This window comes from Anabrus simplex, chromosome 2 (genome assembly GCF_040414725.1).
Source record: "Anabrus simplex isolate iqAnaSimp1 chromosome 2, ASM4041472v1, whole genome shotgun sequence".
Classification (NCBI taxonomy): Eukaryota; Metazoa; Arthropoda; class Insecta; order Orthoptera; family Tettigoniidae; genus Anabrus; species Anabrus simplex.
Genome location: NC_090266.1, coordinates 705323180 through 705345493, shown reverse-complemented (window position 1 = coordinate 705345493; position 22314 = coordinate 705323180). Strand labels below are relative to the sequence as shown.

Genomic DNA, 22314 nt, shown 5'->3' with positions numbered 1-22314 from the left:
GTTTAATTTCATTCTGAAAAACTTACAGTACCGTACTTCTCCGAATCCATGACGAACCCCACTTTTTCCTAAAACAATGTTTAATCAGGCTCAAAAAGTGCTCTGTAAAATCATATGAATGCCTTTGTTGTACAGTACGCATTTTTAGACTAGTTTTAGACGCCAAGCATTGGCTTTCGTTATGCCGCATTTTTTGCGGCTGCACAATTATTCTTTATTTCGTGGGTTAATGTCCGTTTACTTAAAATTGGCATCATAATACTGAAGAGAACCCGTTGAAAATTTGCCGGCAATACCTATTCCATGTATCTCTACAATTCGGCGATCCGCCAGGAAAATATTCTTGCTGTCTATAAAACTGTTACGGTACTTTTACTCAGTGTCGGATATAACCGGCTACCGCTACACGCACGTCTCGCTTGCCGGGTTCGGCCAACTTCAGCGGCTAGCGATGTATAGGCCTAATCGCGGACGCTGAAAGTCAACGAACGAGTTTATTGCGCCACGGTATGGCCATTCGACCCTTGCTTTTTTCACGCACATACCTCACAATTTCATTTTCGACTTCATTAAAGCATCCTTGTTGCAGACTACTGAATGCACTTTTTGTTCAGTACACATTTTTTTAGCTATTGTTGTCTTCACGCTGACGCCAAATATTGGCTTTAATTAGCCTATGACATATTTTCTTGCGGCTGCACAATTATTCTACATTTCCCAGTGTTTAATAATAATAATAAACTTAAAATTGCCATCATAATACAGTATCGACGAGAAATCGTTGAAAATTTGCCGGCAATACCTGTTCCACGTATCTTTACGACTATCCATCACGAAAATGTTCCTGCTGTCTATAAAACTTAATTTTACTAAGAGTCAGGTACGTTAGACGCGTTATAACTCTGCCACTGAGTAGCCGTAGCCTTTCTAAGAATTCGAAGGCCCGCATGTTTTGATGCCATTCTGCAGATTTGAGAAACGTTTTTGTAGAGGCTAATAGAATGTGATTCTCTCTTCACTATTTCCCGAGGTTCAGTGACGTTAAACACAGGCACCGTACAACCGGCTGTCACGGCTAGTGATGGATAATAAAGTGGTGGTCGTTTATTGTCAACGAACTTTGTGTGTGCATGCGCGTGCGGGAGTGAAAAGAAACGGCGTGGTTACCACGGTAGTTGCCAGTGGTATTCATTCCTGTTAGGCCGCGAATGGAAGGCAACCCTGTTTTTTTTTTTTTTTTTTGCATGGGTTTCTGAGGGGAAAATCGTCGTCTTGGATTCGGAGAAATATGGTATCGCTCCAGAGTTTCCTTCTTCAAATGGCGTCACCTAACCTAAACTTATATGTGCCGTGAAAACATATTTGAAATGACTATAGAGCTGATTTATCCTCGCTAAAAATTTGCACGTGAATAGTCTTTCCAAAATTTAGCTAGACGCGAGAAAATGTGAACTATCCTCTGAAATCAGCCTACTCTGCCATATCAAATCAATCAATACTGATCTGCATTTAGAGCAGTCACCCAGGTGGCAGATTCCCTATCTGTTGTTTTCCTAGCCTTTTCCTAAATGATTTCAAAGAAATTGGAAATTTATTGAACATCTCCCTTGGTAAGTTATTCCAATCCCTAACTCCCCTTCCTATATATGAATATTTGCCCCAGTTTGTCCTCTTGAATTCCAACTTTATCTTCATATTGTGATCTTTCCTACTTTTATAAACACCACTCAAACTTATTTGTCTACTAATGTCATTCTACGCCATCTCTCCGCTGACAGCTTGGAACATACCACTTAATTAGAATAATAACAGTAAGTTATTTATTAAATTGACCACCTAATCAATACAATAAGTCATTATCTTGGATGATTTACATTGATCTATTAATTAAAAATGGTACATGTTTTGCCTAGTATGAAGGCATCATCAGCCATTGTTTTAACCACGAAATAAAAATAAGATGAAAATTAATTTTAAAAAGTCTTGAAGAGACTTAAACTAAAATTAACATTAAAAATAACAATGTTGGTTATAATTTTTTTTTTCAATGTGAAGAATTACAAAGGTGAAAGTATTAAAATTATTGACATTAAAAGGTTGCTATTACAAGTAAAATGGACAAAGCAAGAGACTGTGATGAACAAGTAGTAAGATTGCTGTAAAATTAAGTTGACAGATTGGCAGTTACAATTAGACTCTGATGAGAATGACGATCAGTCATATTTAAAAAATAATATTGAGAAAATAATGTTGAAGGTTGGTCAAGAGATCGCTATATTCCTTTCTAAGAGACAAAAGACTAAAGTCGTAGGCATATGGTAGAATGTAGAACACATTGATGAGAAGATAAAAAGTTCGAGATTAAAGGTTGAAGAACAGTGTTAAAATTGGACCTCTGTGGACCATCTCAATTTGAAGCGATGTTAAAATGTTGTCAAGAATATGAGTTTATTGACAGTTGAATCATTTGACGAGGTGAAGGTAGCTTGTACGTTATGAATTAAGTGTATTAAGGATACAGTTGTCAATGTGAGCTTGCATCCATCAGACAGTGGGTTTGAATCCCACTCTCGGCAGACCTGAAGATGGTTTTTCGTGGTTTCTCATTTTCACACTAGCCAAATGCTGGCGCTGTACCTTAATTAAGGCCATGGCTGCTTTTTTCCAACTCCTAGGCCTTTCCTATCCCATCGTCGCCATTAGACCTATTTGTGTTGGTGCGACGTAAAGCCACTAGCACAAAATTTTCACTTTCCATTGTTGTTTTTTTTAGTAAGAGGAGACAGTGCTTTAACTTTAGAAAATCCAATCTTTAATCATACTTTGTGTCACATGTATCACGTAAATGTTCTTGGATGTATTTCGTATGATCTGTATCCAGTCATCAGCCGTGTATACAACGTCCTGCTTATGTTTTCTTAGCTCTATTTGAGTGAGTCTCGATCACATACCGTGTATGAGTGTCCCTTTTTTTGGGTACACATTGCGAATGTAGTCAAACTTCCCTGATCAGTCAAATAACTTAAATATTTAACAATATTGTGTTATTTTGGTTTTGTGTATTGTACATGTTACAAAATATGTGAAGTTTCCTTACATCAGGGCCAATACTGTTAATGAAATGGTGCAGGAAAGAAATCACTTCATTGGGACCCTTCTTGTATGAAGGATACATGAAACATTCACCATCCAGAAAGCAATGTATTCCAAAATTGAAAAACCAGAGTTGCCTGGCTTAAAACATTTCTGTTACAGGAATGTGAGGATATGGGATATTCTGCATGTAATCCAATGCTATGGCTTCTGAAATGCCACGTTCATTCCCTCCTTCCTTTACCATTAATTCATTTTCCTCAAAGTCATACAATTTCTGAGCCTTTTTTAAAATTCTATCTATTTATTTATTTATTATTTATTTATTTATTTATTTATTTATTTATTTATTTATTTATTTATTTATTTATTTATTTATTTATTTATTTATTTATTTATTTATTTATTTATTTATTTATTTATTTATTTATTTATTTATTTATTTATTTATTTATTTATTTATTTATTTATTTATTTATTTATTTATTTATTTATTTATTTATTTATTTATTTATTTATTTATTTATTTATTTATTTATTTATTTATTTATTTATTTATTTATTTATTTATTTATTTATTTATTTATTTATTTATTTATTTATTTATTTATTTATTTATTTATTTATTTATTTATTTATTTATTTATTTATTTATTTATTTATTTATTTATTTATTTATTTATTTATTTATTTATTTATTTATTTATTTATTTATTTATTTATTTATTTATTTATTTATTTATTTATTTATTTATTTATTTATTTATTTATTTATTTATTTATTTATTTATTTATTTATTTATTTATTTATTTATTTATTTATTTATTTATTTATTTATTTATTTATTTATTTATTTATTTATTTATTTATTTATTTATTTATTTATTTATTTATTTATTTATTTATTTATTTATTTATTTATTTATTTATTTATTTATTTATTTATTTATTTATTTATTTATTTATTTATTTATTTATTTATTTATTTATTTATTTATTTATTTATTTATTTATTTATTTATTTATTTATTTATTTATTTATTTATTTATTTATTTATTTATTTATTTATTTATTTATTTATTTATTTATTTATTTATTTATTTATTTATTTATTTATTTATTTATTTATTTATTTATTTATTTATTTATTTATTTATTTATTTATTTATTTATTTATTTATTTATTTATTTATTTATTTATTTATTTATTTATTTATTTATTTATTTATTTATTTATTTATTTATTTATTTATTTATTTATTTATTTATTTATTTATTTATTTATTTATTTATTTATTTATTTATTTATTTATTTATTTATTTATTTATTTATTTATTTATTTATTTATTTATTTATTTATTTATTTATTTATTTATTTATTTATTTATTTATTTATTTATTTATTTATTTATTTATTTATTTATTTATTTATTTATTTATTTATTTATTTATTTATTTATTTATTTATTTATTTATTTATTTATTTATTTATTTATTTATTTATTTATTTATTTATTTATTTATTTATTTATTTATTTATTTATTTATTTATTTATTTATTTATTTATTTATTTATTTATTTATTTATTTATTTATTTATTCTCATACTGTTGCTACATTCTCACAGTGAATGAGAAAATGAAAACCTACAACCTGTTTTCCAGTCTTTGACCGGGTCAGGGATGTAATGAATGAACCATGTATAGGCTATTAGTACAATGGGGTCACCACTCCCAAAGTGATTTATGAGTGACTGAGAAATGCTATGAAATGATAATGGAGTGTGTTGCTGGAATGAATGATGACAGGGAAAAACGGAGTACCCGGAGGAAAACCTGTCCCGCCTCCGCTTTGTCCAGCACAAATCTCACATGGAGTGACCGGGATTTGAACCACGGTATCCGGCATTGAGAGGCCAACGTGCTGCCGTCTGAGCCACGGAGGCTCTTTCTTACACTGAATATCTACTTTAAATTTTTCACATGTAGTACAAACATCCACTCCAGGTTGTCCGAAAGGGTAATTAAAATATTCCTTGTAATATCATTTTTAAAAAACCCTCATATTTAACTTTTGGTTTCACAACGTTTTGTTTTACAGCTAAATAGGAGTCTGGTTCATATTTTTGCAAATACGACATCCACATTTTATGAACAATAAGTTCTGTGCTCAGGTACCTTGTTTTCCTTTTAGCTTTGCCATAATGTGCAACGCGGTATGGAAAAGACTAAATATGATTAGACATCGGCACTTTTAGCTGATCAGAAACGCATCTATCTTCACGGCGACCACCTTGTCTATCATGTGGGGACGTAACTCCTTCGGAAACCAACAGAGCAATCCGTCGCACCCTTGCTTTAGTAGTACCATACGTTGATAAGAAAGCTTCTTTACAAATAACTTGTTCATGAGTACCATATTTAATCTGAAAAACAGTCACAAAATACATTAGGTGAAATTCATGTTTAAAAAGCTGTTGAATAGAATGTATAAATAAAAAATCAGTACTTACTCAGTAGAAAAATACAGCGGAATGTGGCTTTGATGCAGTTTCCAATGTTTGTCTGTGCCTTTGAGGAAGGGCTACGGATATCAATCCAGCTTTGTAAGTGTCCTGTACGTCTTTTGTGGACATCTCGCTGAAATTCTTCAGGATTTTGCTTTTGAATGGATCTCAAAAAGAAGCCATAAATATCCTTCTGCATCTGCAATATAGTAAATTCATTTTATTTTCATAGATGTTAGGGTATGTTAGATACACTGAATATAAAACTTCATATGCCAAAAATTAATTTGTACACTGTCCTGAGTCAGTAACACTCAGTAGTCTCTCTCACTTGCAGTCTGGTCCTGTCTTCCTTGAAGATAACTCCTTCCCAGTGGTTTTTAATGTAGGCTCTCCACACGTAATCTTTTGTTTCTGTGCATTCTTCGTCCATTCATTTGGTTTACATTTCTTCCTAGGCACAGGCCTATCATCATCCGTAACATCACCCATATCTCATGTATTCATAAAAGACTGGGATATATCAAACTACAATTATATATCACAATAATCGAGCGTGCCAAAATTACAACAACAGATCAGCTGTGAGTGTGCATGCGTGCCACAATGCAGCGTCAGTGGAACATGTGATCTTATGATTCACAGTCACGCCTCCTTGGTGTTCGCTGTCTGCTTTCCAGAACAATGCAGGTCGATGGACTTGTGTGCTTATGAAACTCAATAAGTCAGTAACATGTGGAATATGCTGGAACTTCTATTGTTTTGAATGTCAGATGATAGAGCTCCGTTAGACAATTGCAACGATATATATATATATATATATATAACTTGTATAGTGTCAAAAATTGTACTTGTGCTCTTATGGAATGCATGGCTTCAATTCCTGTTTCTTCAAGTAATTAATGCTGCATAATTCTAGTTTTAATACATATCAGTTTTGTTATAAACAGAAAAAAATTCATGGTATTTCATAACTCTGTCATTTCAATACTTGCTCTTTATAGTAAAACTAGCAGGATACCCGTGCTTCGCTACGGCTTTAAACTGAAAATAGAAAATTATTATTCCTGATTTTCCATTTTGGTGTGTCTACTCTCAGCTGAGACTATAAAACTTTTTTGGGGGAATGATTATTTTCTGATCTAACACTCATTTGAACCCCATACGGAAGAACTTGAATGTTTAAAACCCAATCGTATTTAAAATCTGGGATGTAAAAGCGACCAACCTGTGAAATTTTTATTTTCTACATTGAACAGTAATGGAGGATTGAATACTTTTTAAGGGGTGAATGTTTTTGAATGTTTATTAAAATCTAGGATATAGAAGACCAGCCTTCATAAAAAAACTAAGTTAGTGCCTGAAAGGGTTTCGGAAGAATGGATATTGTGGTTTTGAGGGACAACCACCATCAAACCTCCTTAGGGGAGAAATATTTTGAAGTATACGACATTTTACACCTAGGACATAAAAGAACACCCTTCTCGTAAAATTACAACTTTGTATGTCAGTTTTGGTGGGATAAATAATTTATTTTACCAAGCTAACCTCATTTTAACACTTTTTGGTTGATTCATAAAATATTTCCTATTTCACACCTAGGATTTGGAATTGGAATTTTGTCTTTGTTCATTAAACCGTTTTGGAGGAAGGAATGGATATATTTGTTTACAGATCTTAACCCCCATTTAACTCTCTAATCAGTTAAATTTATTTCAAACCTGCTATTATTTAACACCTAGGACTTGACTTAATTCCTGTTGTTCCTTGTGGAACATAGGGCATCAACAAAGCATCTCCATCTGATCCTGTTGCCAGTCAACCTCTTCACCTCTCTCCAGGTCTTGCCTTCTTCCATTGCCTCCATGTGTACAGATCTTCGCCACGTTTGTTTGGGCCTTCCTCTCCTCCTTTTACCCTGCAGGTTCCAATCCAGTGCCTCTCTCTCAATGGCTTCATTCCCTTTCCTCAACGTATGCCCTATCCATTTCCATTTCCGCCGCTTTATCTGTATGGCCATCTCGGTTTCACCCGTCCTTCTCCATAGTTCATGATTGGAGATTACTTCCGGCCAGTAGATGTTTAAAATCTTCCTTAACATCGGTTGACAAAGGTCTGCAACTTGGAGGTAATCACTTTGGTCACCTTCCAGGACTCGGACCCATACAGTAGAACAGCCTTGACGTTACTTCGGAAAATGAGAAGTTTGGTCCTGATAGATATTTTGTTGTTCTTCCATACCGGATAGAGCCGAACAAAGGCACCATTTGCTTTTTGTATACGTTGAGAAACATCCTGTACTGTTCCTCCATCTTTGGTAACTACACTGCCCAAGTAGGTGAAACTATCCACATCCTCTATAGGTTCACCACTGAAGACAAATGGGTCTAGTTTGTTGGTGTTCATCCTTAGGGCCTTGGTCTTCTTTGAGTTAATTGTTAGTCCCACCTTTTTTTCCTTCTTTCACCAAGTCTTCAATCTTTGATTGCATTTTACCATGTGCCTCAGACAGGAGACACACATCGTCAGCGAAGTCTAGGTCTTCTAACCTATTAGCCAATCCCCACTGGATACCGTGTTTCACATTTTGCGTTACATTCCGCATTACCGCATCAATCACCACCAGGAACATGGTTGGCGAGAGGATACAACCTTGAAGTACTCCTGAACGTACAGATATAGGCTCAGATACACGGCCCTCATGTATGACTCTGCATATATAATCATGGTATGTTTCCTGAATGAGGTTGGTAATTTGTGATGGCACTCCATACCGCTTCACTTCCTTCCACATAGCTTCTCTGTTGATCAAATCAAAAGCTTTTTTGAAATCGATGAACACTGCATAGAGGCGAGATGACCATTCAGCACACTGCTCCAGAATTATCCTCAAGGTGTTTATTTGGTCTACACACGAGCGATTCGATCGAAAGTCTGCCTGTTCCCGTCGGAGCCTCAAGTTGATATACTCCTTAATTCTGTTCAACAGAACCCTGGTGAAGACTTTGCTAAGGATTGAAAGAAGCGTAATGCCCCTCCAGTTGTTACAGTTTGACGTATCGCCCTTCTATGGCAACTTCACCAGCAACCCACATTTCCAATCTGTCGGCATTTCTCCATTAAGCCATATCTTCTCAAATAGCGGCTGCAACATATTGGCAGTGGTATCCATATCAACCTTCATGACTTCTGCTGGAATATTGTCAACACCTGCTGCCTTACCAATATGTAACTCTCTCAATGCCCGCTTGATTTCCTCCACTGTTGGAATGCAGACTTTAATCCTTGGGTCAGGCTGGGTTTCTTCCTCTTCTTCTTCTGCTTCTTCGCCTTCTCCTGCATCTACTTGCTCCTCCAAGGAGTGGTTTAACACCGCAGAGAGATGTTCCTGCCATCGCTTCAGTTGATCCTCGGAGTTTGTTAGGAGGACACCATCTTTGTTTCTGACTGGAGGGTTTTTCTGCATCTGCTTCCTTGCCAGAACTCTGGTGATGGTATAGAGTTCTCTAAGATTTCCCTTTCTGGCTGCCTCCTCTGCTTGTTGAGATAGGTTATCTATCCATTTCCTTTGATCTCTCCTCACACTTCTCTTTACTTCCTTATCCTTCGCAGCATATTTGGATTGCAATTCTGCCTTCCTTGCTCGTGTCTTACATGCATTCATTACTTCCTTTATCTCTTTCCTTTGTCTGATCTGGTCAGTCATCCAGTCTTTTTTTCCTCCTGTCCTTAAAACCCAGGATATTTTCACTTACTTCAGTAAATACAGATCTAGTCTTCACCCATTTTTTCCTCAATAGTTTCATCCTCCACCTCAGTGAGTGCTTGGAATCGATTTTTTAGTTCTATCCTGAAGGCTTCTTTCACATTTGTCATCCCTTAGCTTTCCAACATCATATCGCTTCCTTATTTGCTCTATCCTTCTCTTTTGTGCATGTATCTTCATTCTAAAGGTAGCCACAACAAGATGATCACTACCAATGTCCACACTTCTCTTATTCCTCACATCCAACAATAAACTCCTCCACCTTCGTCCAATAGCCACATGATCTATCTAGTTTTCTGTCCTATGATCCGGTGATACCCATGTCACCTTATGGCAGTCTTTATGTGGAAATATAGTACCACCAATAACCAAATCGTGGCTTGCACAGAAGTCCTCAAACAGCTGTCCATTCTCATTTCGTTCCCCTAAACCATGCCTTCCCATAATATGTTCAAGTCCTTCGTTGTCCTGTCCCACTTTTGCATTCAAATCTCCTCCAACTAGGATGATATCCTTCCTTTTCTGTTTCTTAACCCTTACCCCTCGAATTAAAGTTCTCTGTGTTGCCTCAACTACTCGTATTTTAAATGTACATTTTTATCTTATATGACCTGTATTAATCTTTCACGATTTTGGAGATAGCACTTGGTATTAAATGATGTAGTTAGGCTATGCACGTTTACAGCAAGCTATACGGGAGCAAATAAAAGCAATATGTGGAATTTAAGACGAATTATTTTGCATTTTTATTATTATTATTATTACCGTTAACGCATACCAATTGGTTTCTTTAATAATTTAGTGTACAAATTATCGCTAAAAAAGCAATTGAAAACTCTATTCAGTCTCTGTTTTCATACCTCGCGGTAGTATGTAGGCTGAAACCACTGTAAACGGCAATTTCTTGAAATCTGAATCTGTTGATTTATAATTGTGCCAGCCGTCAGCATCAGGTACATGTTGGGTTACGGTACACAAACCGACCATCGTCTGTTCACTTTTAGGCATTGTGAAATGCTATTAGATATATTCATTAGGAGCAGAGGTGCGAAAATACTGAGGTTTTGTGTGTTGCCTGACATATACAACATATATATGACTAGAAGAGCACATGGCGGCCATGTTTGTTTACTATGTGCGTGATTTGACAGCTGACGGCTACACTGCCATCTAAGTAATGGATTTTTGACTGATTGTCGAATAGTATCTGGATTCTACAAAGTTCCACGCGGAACCAAAAGATGGCAGTACAGTATAACATCGTGTATTTTGTCGGCTAAGAGACGGCAGACGAGCGGTGGGCGATAAAATGCCGTGTCGGGTCTCCCCCGACATGCGACCGGAACGGGAATATCGTAATGTCGGGCCTCACCCGACAGACGAGTGGTAAAGGTTAACCGTTCTATTAAGATGTCCATAGAACACCTGTTTGTCTTCCTCCTCCGCCGACTCTGTAGGTGCATAGCATACTATCAACACAATGTTTCTAATATTGGTCTTAAAACGTGCCACTATTATCCTTTCCGTCACTGGGTACCACTCCATAAGGTTCCTCTTGGCCTCCTTATCCATTAATATACCCATACCTCCATAACTCGCTCCGTCGCCCTCTGGTCTTCCAGAGTATACAAATGTAGCTCCATCATGGGTTGCCAGTTCCCCAAACTCACTCCATCTTACTTCCCTCAAACCTAGGATGTTCAGGCCATAACTCCTCATACATGCCACGGCCTGTCGTAGCCTTCCACTTTCCTGCAGAGTCCTCACATTCCATAGCCCAATTTGCGTTAGCCTTTTCAAGCCAAAGGTCGTCATCTTTGGATCAGTCCTGTTTCTCATTGTTGAGGTTTGTGTAATAAGGTAATTTAAGGTTGTGCGAGTTATTGGCCCACAGCACCCGAGCTTGGTGGTGGGGCTGCCACCTATGCCTCCAAGCCTGCTGTTTTCTATTGGGGTAGTCTCCCTTAGCCTTTGAAGATCCCTCTTCACCACAGGGCAGTGGTTTTCCCCTTTATTTTACCCCAAGAGGAAGGGTTGCCTCCTCCGCCAACTTTGCCGTACTAAAGGTCTCCTTCTCTGCCTCAGTTGCCGTTAAGGACTTCACCAGAGCCCCGTTAGCTGTTACTTTTCAGGGTTCCTGTAAGGCCTTCACAGCTACCGTAGCGGTCCTGGGGCACACAAGGTCCCCGCTGTACTTCACCCTTACAGGCTATCCCCTACTTCGTACCGTTGCCCATCCTCACAACGTGGATGAGGGGTCGGACTTATGGGGGACTAACACCTAGGACATCATATGAAATGTTAACTTCATAATTCAAACGGTTTCATATAAATGCATATTTTTGTAATCATTCCTCACCCCCTCAGTCAAAATCCCCTTAGGGATGTATTGTTTTAAAGTCCACTTCTTATTTGTATCCTCATAAAAATAATTCAACTCCTTTTACACCCCCTTAAGTATATTCTACCTCCCTCCCCCGCCACAAAATACGTGTCTCTTTATTTTTAAAGGAGATTCCAAATACCAATTTTCTCGTTGGTAACAGCCTTTGTTTTTGAGATATATCCTCAAAGAATTCAACTCATTTTTCAATTCATTAATCTCCCCCCCCCCCATCATTAATTGGATTATCCGAAAACAAAAATATGTCTTTTTTTGAAGGAGATTCCAAATACAAATTTTTCATGTCTGTGCCATCTTCAGTTTTTGAGATATACTGTAAGCAGCCTCATAAAAAAAAATTCATCCCCTTTTACAGCCCTTTTTCCAACCCCCAGCCCTTAAGTGTTTTTCCGAAACAAGAAATACGTGTTACTTTATTTTAAAAGAGATTAAACAAACCACTTTTCATGTCTGTAATATGTGGTAAGTTTTTCTGATATACTGTAGATATGTTCATTTTAAAAATCCACCCCCTTTAACACTTCCCCTTATGTGGATATTCAAAACATGAATTATGCATGTTCCTTTACTTTTACAGGAGATCCAAATACCAATTTTCAAGTCTGTAACATCCTCATTATTTGATATATACTGTAAGTATCCTCATAAACACAATTCAACACTTTCTTCAGTTCTCTTCACCCACCCCACCCCCTTAAGTGGATTTTCCGAAAACAAAAGAATACGTGTTTCTTTATTTTTAACGAAGATTACAAATACAAATTTTCATGTCTGTAACATCTTCAGTTTTTGAGATATAAGTGTCCTCATAAAAAGAGTTCAAATCACTTTTCAGTCATTTTTACAACCCCCTTAAGTGAATTTTCCAAAAACAAAAATGTGTTATTTATTTTTAAAGGAGATTCCCAATACGAATTTTCACATCTTTAATATCTTCAGTTTTGGAGATACCAGCATCCTAAAAAAAATAATTCAACCCTCTTTCAGTCATTTTACCCCCTCCCCCAGTGTCTTTTTCCGAAAACAAAAAATGCGTGTTACTTTATTTTAAAAAGAGATTAAAAATACCAATTTGCACGTCTGTAATATGTTAAGTTTTCAAGATATACTATAGATTGCTCATTTTAAAAATTCAGCCCCTTTAACATTTCCCCACCGAGCTCGATAGCTGCAGTCGCTTAAGTGCAGCCAGTATCCAGTAATCGGGAGATAGTGGGTTCGAGCCCCACTGTCGGCAGCCCTCAAGATGGTTTTCCGTGGTTTCCCATTTTCACACCAGGCAAATGCCGGGGCTGTACCTTAATTAAGGCCACGGCCGCTTCCTTCCACTTCCTAGGCCTGTCCTATGCCATCGTCGCCATAAGACATATCTGTGTCGGTGCGACGTAAAGCAAATAGAAAAAAAAATTAATTTCCCCTTAAGCGGATTTTCAGGAAACAAATTATCCGTGTTCCTTTTCTTTTACAGGAGATTCCAAATACCACTTTTCATGTCTGTAGCATGTTATGTTTTTGAGATATATCGTATATCTTCTCATTTTAAAACAACCACTCCCTTGGTGACTCCTGTTTACCCCCTTTTAAGGAGATTTTCCAAAAACAAAAAAATACATGTCTCTTTATTTTTAAAGATGATTTCAAATACCCATTTTCAGGACTGTAACATCTTCAGTTTTTGAGATATAAGTATCCTCATAAAAGGTACTCAACCCCTTTTTCACCTTTTTTCACACCCCTTAAGAGGATTTTCCAAAAACAAAAAAAAAATATGTTTCCTTATTTTTAACGAAGTTTCCAAATACCAATTTCTACGTCTTTAAACTGTTAAGTTTTTGAGATATAGATACTCATTTTAAAAATTCACCCCCCTTTTCACCCCTTAGCGATGGAATACCAAAAATTCTTGCTTAGTGAGCACCCACAATATAAGATGAATGTATCCTCAAAATTTCTTTATGTCCAGTAGTTTTGGCTCAGCGATGATGAATCAGTCAGTCAGTACATGTTATTTTATATATATATATATATATATATATATATATATATATATATACATACATATACAGTAGATAATTATTGTTTGTCGAAGCCATGGGTTTCAGATGAAACAAAACCTTCTCCACCTGCATAATATTTTCTTTTTCGCATTAACTGATACACGAGTACATGAAGAATTTCATCTTTGCTAAGGCAGCATTCGTTTCGGCGAAACTTGGGGCTCATGATCGTGTTCTCTTTCATCACTCCTCTCCCTCATTCATTCATCACACAGCTCTTAATTGTTTCCACTCAACATGTGTCTACATCAGAATCGTGCTGCACAGTCTTCAAAATCTACAGGGCAGTGTAATTTTTACCCCATGGTTGTTCCCACCCTTTGTTATAGGCATCATTGTCATCAGTATCTTTATCATCAGCACAGAGGTTTTCAGTCGCGTCTATTTACGCCTTGCATAGCTGATAGCTGAAACCACCTTTATGGAAATGGTTCACCACAGAAGATTGGGATATCTGCTGCCAAGCTTCCACTGTGAAATGGATCACTCATATTGATTTTCTTGTTCACTTAGGGATGGATCCAATCAGTTCATTTGATACTGTTGGTCAGCTTGAGTTGTTCAAACGAATAAGGTTGTTCACGAGCTGACGTCGTGGAAATAGCTCTCGCAGCATGAAATAGAAGATATCATGTTGGTGCCTATTTCAAACAGTGGTAGTTTGCCATGTTGTGTGCAAGCTAATGTGTACGTTTTACAGATAGATGCTGTTTGCTTCTGTCACCCTCATTTTAACATGAATGACAGACCACTTAGTCTTCAGCTTGAGGGCGTATGAATTAGCTGGGGGGGGGGGGGTTCTTTATGTCACACTGACACAGAGAGGTCTTATGGGTCGATGGGATAGGCCTAGGAATTGGAAGGAAGTGGCCGTGGCCTTAATTAAGGTACAACCCCAGCATTTGCCTGGTGTGAAAATGGGAAACCACGGAAAACCATCTTCAGGGCTGCCCAAAGTGCGGCTCGAACCCACTATCTCCCGATTAGTGGATACTGGCCACACTTAAGTGACTGCAGCTATTGAGCTTGGTAATTAGCGTTTTAAGGGAGAAGTTGTTTACAGGCTTCTTCGACGGGAAAAATTTGCTGTTTTGGATTAATGGTCATTTTTTCATCGTCATTCGTTTTAGATTTTAGTCAGTGTTTTGAAGTTTTAATTATTGTTTCATTTTGTTGCACCTCGTATCATTAGGGTCCGATGACCTAGCTATTAGGCCCCTTTAAACAACAAACATCATCATCATCATCTATTCGAGTGCTGAGCTGGGAGCGACGGGAAGGCCTGTTCATCTTCGATGCGGAGAAGTGGTCCCACTACCTCTGCGTAGCGACGGTGTTCCAATACGTTTATTGCGTCTTTGAAGGGAATATTCCGAGTAGCTGATATTTTGTTTACTTTGCGCCGTGTAGAGTATTCTGGGCAGTCTTTACTTGCATTTCAATGTACACACACTAATTGCAAGGATGTCAGGCCTTGGAGTTGGTCTCTTTTTTTGAGGGGTTAGTCTCTTTTTGTTGATGGGTTAGTCTCTCATAGTCTCTCTCTCTTTTTTTTTTTCAGAATAAGTTTCTTCTCTAGCTTTCTTGCCATAGGTAAGTAACGTTGACCCATCTTGTTCCTCACGTAATGGTACTAATCACAAGTAATCTTATGGTTCCAGTTCCATCATCCCTTGGTTGGCCCTTTTAGTCACCTCTTATGACATGTAGAAGGTATTCTGCATTTGTCCCCCCACTCCCACAGGAGATCGCTGTAATAGATTCACTGTCTTAAAAACAATGTGCTTAGTTCCACCACCTACATCCAGTTCTTATGAGAAACCGAATCTGTTTTATTCCCCCTCTTTGTTCTACCTGCAGTGACTCGTACAGATTTCTAACAGACACCTGTCCTGAATTCTAATCCTGAATGGAGCCCTCAGCCTGTAATCTCCTTCTCCTTAAAACATTAGACCACCTGTATTTTACAAATTCCCCCTTTCCTTCCCATCCCATCCCTCTTTTATACCTACTGTATCCTGTACATTTTTTGAGGGAGGCTTACTTTCCTTCCTGTCCTCCGAGAGAATCCTAATTATCTCCCTCAAACTATCAAACTCCTCCCTCATACTCCTTAATGCCTGGCCACACCCACAGTTCCTATACTTGCACTCCTTAGCCATTCTTTACAAAATAATGAAAAGAAAAGAAAAATGAAAATAACTTATTCTGTGCAAAATAAAAATGAAAGGAAAGAAATATTCTCTAGGATAGTTCACAAAGATCACACGACAATAAGGTAATTAATATAGGCTACTACTACAATACTATGTAGTTGTATGAATTAGCTTTCCTACAACACCCTAAACAGAATGAAAATTGCTGTTAATTACTGAAAACTGAAAGTAATACACAAGAATTACACAATTCTAAACTGCAGTTATATCTACCCTAATTACTACAACAGAATTCTAGTAACAGAGTTATTACAGATACCACAGATACTACATATACTACACAGACTTTTCACAGTAATAGAATAAACACATTAATTTCTAATAAGATACTATAATACACTACAATAATTTAAACTACTTTCAGATACTACAGTAATTTTAAACTACGTTCAGACAGAGGATTATTTTGCCTTCACTAAGGAAAGCAAAAAAATTGTAAACATTATGTCTCTCAAACTCAGCATCCAGTCACAGGTAATTCATGAGCTTAATTACTACTGATCAAAAGATGATGTTCATTGAGTGAAATGGAGGTGTGGAAGCACAACAACATATTAAGGAAAGGATGATCTCTGAGTGCAATAAGCAACAAACTGTCCATCCATCCTCTCAGGCAAATTACGATCATCACCATCCCCAAGAGAAAAGGACTTACTATGGGCCGGTTCTACCATCTGCTGGTAAAGTGGCTGGCAGCTGCCCGGGGGATAAACTACCTGGGGGTGTAAATCAGCTGGTACTTTGTCTTGCATGCAACCACCTCCACGCAAGCGCTGGGTAGCTACCCGGAGCTAGACACCGATATACGGAGTTGTCTAGACTGATTTTCAGCGACTTCTCGCTTTCGAGTGTGGTGCTATCTATCGTCAGATGTATGAAGCTCATTTCGACTGTCTATTTTCCTGTGCTTGCATCTGTTGATAATCATCAAAAAGCCTAAAAAGGGGAGTCGTACGAGTATGGACAACGATTTATGTCAAGCTTTCATGATTTTAATCTATGAGCTTACATTTTCTTACGCCAGTTATAACCTGTCATGTAAGGCAGCGTTTTTGGAAAGAATTCTCGTTGTAGATTGGTCAAGTCGCTCGCTCCGTAATAGAAGGTACGCAGGTTTTCATCGTCTTTCTGATTTACATTTAAAAATTTATTTTCGTTCCCTGCCGTTGTTCTTAACTCTTTTTCACGCGCTTCCATATATGTATATACATCCACATTTCCTTACTTATTGCCTTTGAGCATTCTATCTGCAGGCTTCTGTGAATTAAGTATTTCCACGATGCTCTATTTCCAACTAGCTCTGTGACCTCGTTTAGTTCCACATACTTCTATTTATTGATAACGCATTCCATTCTAATGTTTAACTTTATGAAGATAAAGTTGGAAGGTACTGTTAAAGAATTAATCGGGGTAAATATCCATCATAGGAAGAGGAATTCAGGAATGGAATAGATTCCATTTTCTTCGAAATAATTTACAAGAAGACTATGTAAACAACTGATAGGGAATCTGCTACCTGGGCGGCAGTCCTATATGCTATATTAATCGTAACATCCCTTTCTATAAGTAGCACGCATATAAAGCATTTTTTCCAGTAGACATAATATTGTGATTAAACATTTCAATGAAATATATTATTAACAAAAGAACGTATGTAAAGAGGCATACAGATTAATACAACGCTAATAATGAAAATAAAAGAGATTCGTCATAATGAAGACTCATGCCTGCAGATCTAGTATTATGAACTGAGCGCATTAGCCATTACGCTACGAGCAAGCTTGCGGTAATAGGTATACACACACTAAGTTATACTTGGTGTCTGAAAACTAAAAAAGTAGAAAATTAAATCCTATTTGAAATTATTTCCAAATAGGTTTTGATTTTATATCATTTTAGAGTTTCTTTGCGATAGCTTAACGTATAAAATGTGTTCCCTACGCTATCAATGCGAGAGGCTGATGTGACCATTGCAACTCAAAGGAAGCATTAATTTTCAAAATCCTGCAATACAATATTGATCACTGTTACAGTATAATGCTTTTTTCAGTATACTAAGCTAATTTGAGTTGTGTGTCACCAGAAATACAGCCAATAATGTTCAGCTCTCAAAACTTGCCCGGCAGGTAAAGTCTTATCGGGCCCTCGAAGTGGCCGATAAATTACGCGCCAGGTAATGGCGATTTATACTGCCGATAGCGCTACCTGGGAGTGGTCGAACGGAAACATCCTTTTACGCGGAGGGCAAGTTACGCGCTACTTTACCAGTAGGTGGTAGAACCGGCCCTATGTTGGATTATTTAGACGAGAAATGTCATGGGTTTTACTGTGAAGTCTGTGCATGAATGTTCATTAAGAAGAAACTGATGTTTTGCTACAACTAAAATGTTAATAGGTTTACAGACATAACATTGCTCAGGAAGAGACATTTTTGGTTTATAATGCAGTTTACTTTTATATTGATTGTGGAAGAGCTTTTGCTAATAAATTGTAGTTTTGTACGTTGTAAGACATTCTGTTGTTTTCCTGTAAACTTCACTTGTTGTGACTTACTGTCTTCCCCATGTCAGCACCTCATTTAGTTCTGTTTAGTTACCAAACCTTAGAAGACCTAACAAATGTGTAATGATGCTATTTTTAGGGTGAAAGATTTGGAAAGTGAACTTCAAAAGGCAAAAGCAGAGGCAGATTCATTTAAAAAACAGCTTGCAGAGGCACATCAAGTTGCCATGTTTCAAGCAGGGACTGTAAGCATTAGTCCACCTCGCATGGCCTTACCTAGGCCAAGTATAGCAGGCACTCCTCCTCAGCCTCCTGCCAAGCCTGCTGTCATACCTCCTCAGACCACACCCCGGCCGGGTTCTGCACAAGCACCTCGTAAGTAGTATGTTTTGTTTCAGTAGTGTATATTGTGTGGTAGATGGGGCTTGTGGGTATTTATGTGCTTCTAGTGAAGTGATGGATGAATAAATGAATTATGAAATGATAGATTTATTTCATTCATTCATTCATTCATAAAACTGATTGTAATTTAAAGTGAGAAATATGGATATTGAGTGAAAGAAACTGATTTTAAAGCTTCCATCCCCCATTAAATATTTCCAGATATATTTTTGTTGCATTTATTTGTTTAGATAATTTTCACAGCAAATTGGCTCCTTAAGTTGTCATCATTGATCACATAATTGATACTGTACCTGTTAATTCCCTTGAAATTTTCTACTGTCTGGATTACTGACTGTAAACCTGTTATCACTTGCGACGATTGAACAGGTGCATGGATTTGTCATGGGAAAGGCCGAAAGCAAGTTTAGGCAAAGAAATGTAACAGTACATGTAACATGTAAATGAATCAGTTATGTTCAGTTTAGGATTCTCCTGATCCTCCCTCCAGGTCACTGCAGAAGAGGTGAATGATTGCCACGTAGTAAGCTTAATATCAGCTCTTTCAAAAGCACTAGAATACGTCATACACCTGTAACTTTCCAACTATCTTCGAAAGCACAATATCCTTGATGAATACCAGTCTGGCTTTCACCCGAGTCATAGCACTACCACACTACTTAGGGTTACAGATGACATTTGGAAAGCGATGGACAGAAGAAAGTGACCATTCTAGTTCTTCTTGACTTCAGCAAAGCTTTTGAATCTGTTGACACAGACATACCACTTTCTAAATTATACAAGCTGTCTCTCTCTCTTTCTCTCCCAACAAAACAGTCTCACATGGATGATCTCATTTTGCAAATGAAAGTGTAAAATGTGATTCTAATGAATATTTATCCTGGCAAATCAGAGAAGCTCAGGGTCTGTTTCGGGACCTCTTCTCTATTTATATAAAATATATCACTTCATTAGTGTTCATGGCTGCAGACACCACTTCCCAGGCAATGTACAATTATACTGGCATTGTGAACTGGAAGGACTGCCTGAAGCAATAGAGACTTTCAAGAAAGGTTTCATAGATATCTGTAACTGGATAGACCTGCATGGACTTACGCCCAGGTGCAGAAAGATCCATCAAATTAGTCCTTGATGACAGATCAGTTGATTGCCCATGAACTTTGATTTCTGATTGCATTGCAGAAAACCTAACCCCAGATCAACTTGTTCTGATTTACTGATTGAAGATCTGAAAAGGATATGAATCTGGCAACTGCGCAATTCGTGATCACTGCTGTGTTGATTTGTTAAGGATGGTGTCGTGCAAAGACATAAAAGTGGCAGTGAATCAGGAAACAGCTGATCGTGTTCTGTGACAGCTGAATAATGGTGGCTTCTAGGCTTTTTGATTTGGTTTTTGACAAAATAAGTGACATACCACTAAAAAAGTGAGAGAGTCAAATATTTTATCGAATGATAAAGTCCTCTTTCTTAATATAGTAGAGGGATATTATTGAAAGAAAGAAAAAAGATGCTCTGTGGGCAAAACAGAAAGATTCTTTCATCAGAAGAATCCATGTTAAGAAATTACAAGATATAACTCCAATTATCAATCAGACTGGCGAACAGGCCACAATACTGGCATGCAATGATCGGAGTACGGTACAAAAATTTCAAAAGAGAAAACAAGCATGCTGCAGGTAGGTTCAAGTTTTGTCATGTAGGGTTATTAATTCTAAAGGTGTTTTTTTGCTAGTTGCTTTACGTCGCACCGACACAGAAAGGTCTTATGGCGGCGATGGGATAGGAAAGGCCTAGGAGTTGGAAATAAGCGGCCGTGGCCTTAAGTAAGGTACAGCCCCAGCATTTGTCTGGTGTGAAAATGGGAAACCACGGAAAACCATCTTTAGGGCTGCCGACAGTGGGATTCGAACCCACTATCTCCCGGATGCAAGCTCACAGCCGCGTGCCCCTGACCGCATAGCCAACTCGCCCGGTAATTCTAAAGTTTGGTTTTACATAAATATTAATATGCCAGAGATTAGTATTTATACCGGGTGAGTTGTCCACACAGTAAAGGGCGCTCAGCTGTGAGCTTGCATTCGGGAGATAGTGAGTTCAAACCCCACTGTCGGCATTATTATCATTGAAACATTTAATCAGATGTATTTAATTAAAGAATAGCATCCTTGAGTTTAAAGACTGTAGCGACTGATTGGAGAATCAGTGCTTGATCAGTCAGAATTTCCTGGTGAAATAAATCTGATGGAAGATTGATCGTCCATCAAACACAGATTGCTGTTTCTGCAACTCAAATAGAATGATTGTCAATCAAACTCACACTGATTGCCAATCAAACTACTGTTAAATTTTGATTGGCTTTTCTGCAACTGGGCATTAAACTAAACAAAGCAAAATCTTGAGCAGTCTTAAATTTGCACCTTAAAATTGGCTTCAAAATCAATAATGTGTCTCTTCTAAAATTATATCTGCTTGAGTCACCAGTTGAATACTTTGAATTGGTCAAAGATATAGGGGTAATCCTAAATAAACATCTTCCTTGAATGCAAGCCATTACAAGTGTTTCCAGAATTATATTTTCAACTCTAAACTTGATGTGCAGATTCTGGTATTTTTTTCTCTGATGTTGTCTGTATGTTAGTGTTACCTCATTTTGACTATCGTTATGTAGTTTTCAATGACCTGACTGCCACTCTTGCTGATAAATTACAATATGCTCAAAATGCTTGTGTGCCTTTCATAAACGACCTTCGAAACTATGACAATGTCACCTTGGCGTACAACAAACTTGGCTGTTAAGACTACAACTACCCCATAACCGTCATGTCCTATGCCTTCTTCAACAAAGTATCTCTATATCCTGTCTACCTTACATTTATTCTCAGTTTTACTGGTCGTCATCCTGCCATAGTTTTGGAACATGGTCAAAAACAACCACACTCATATCTATACCATCCCATTGTACTGCACGGTACACAAACTCGTGTCTTTTCTGCAACACAACTGTGGAATTAGCTACCTAGCTCTGGCGGAGAAGATTCAGGAAACATCTGCTCAATAACAACTGAATTTCCTAAATTATAACTTTTTAGAAGTAGCGATTCTAAGTAGTCATTTTGTTATTTGTTACTACTAAGTAGTAATGGCTCGGTTTTATACATTAATGTATTTTGTAGATTTTTTACATCATCATCGGTGATCACTTCTTTACTATCATTATTTGTATTCGGATTCCATTAAGTTATTAGTGTTAAGTAATTTTTATTTCTGATTATTATTGTATATTATACATTGTATCTCATCTGGTTAGATGGAAGAGAGGGCAAAATGGCCCTAAGTATTAACATCAAAATAAAGCAACTCAA

At 36.6% G+C, this 22314-nt stretch overlaps 1 protein-coding gene across 2 annotated transcripts in view; it reads left to right on the top strand.

The window, feature by feature from the left end:
• LOC136864387 (CTTNBP2 N-terminal-like protein) overlaps positions 1–22314 on the top strand; it is a 441040-nt gene that overhangs the window by 211536 nt on the left and 207190 nt on the right. For both annotated transcript variants that reach the window (XM_067141318.2, XM_067141317.2), the window contains exon 7: positions 18687–18922. In XM_067141318.2, the coding sequence (XP_066997419.2) occupies positions 18687–18922 (236 nt within the window). The remainder of the gene's footprint in view (positions 1–18686; positions 18923–22314) is intronic.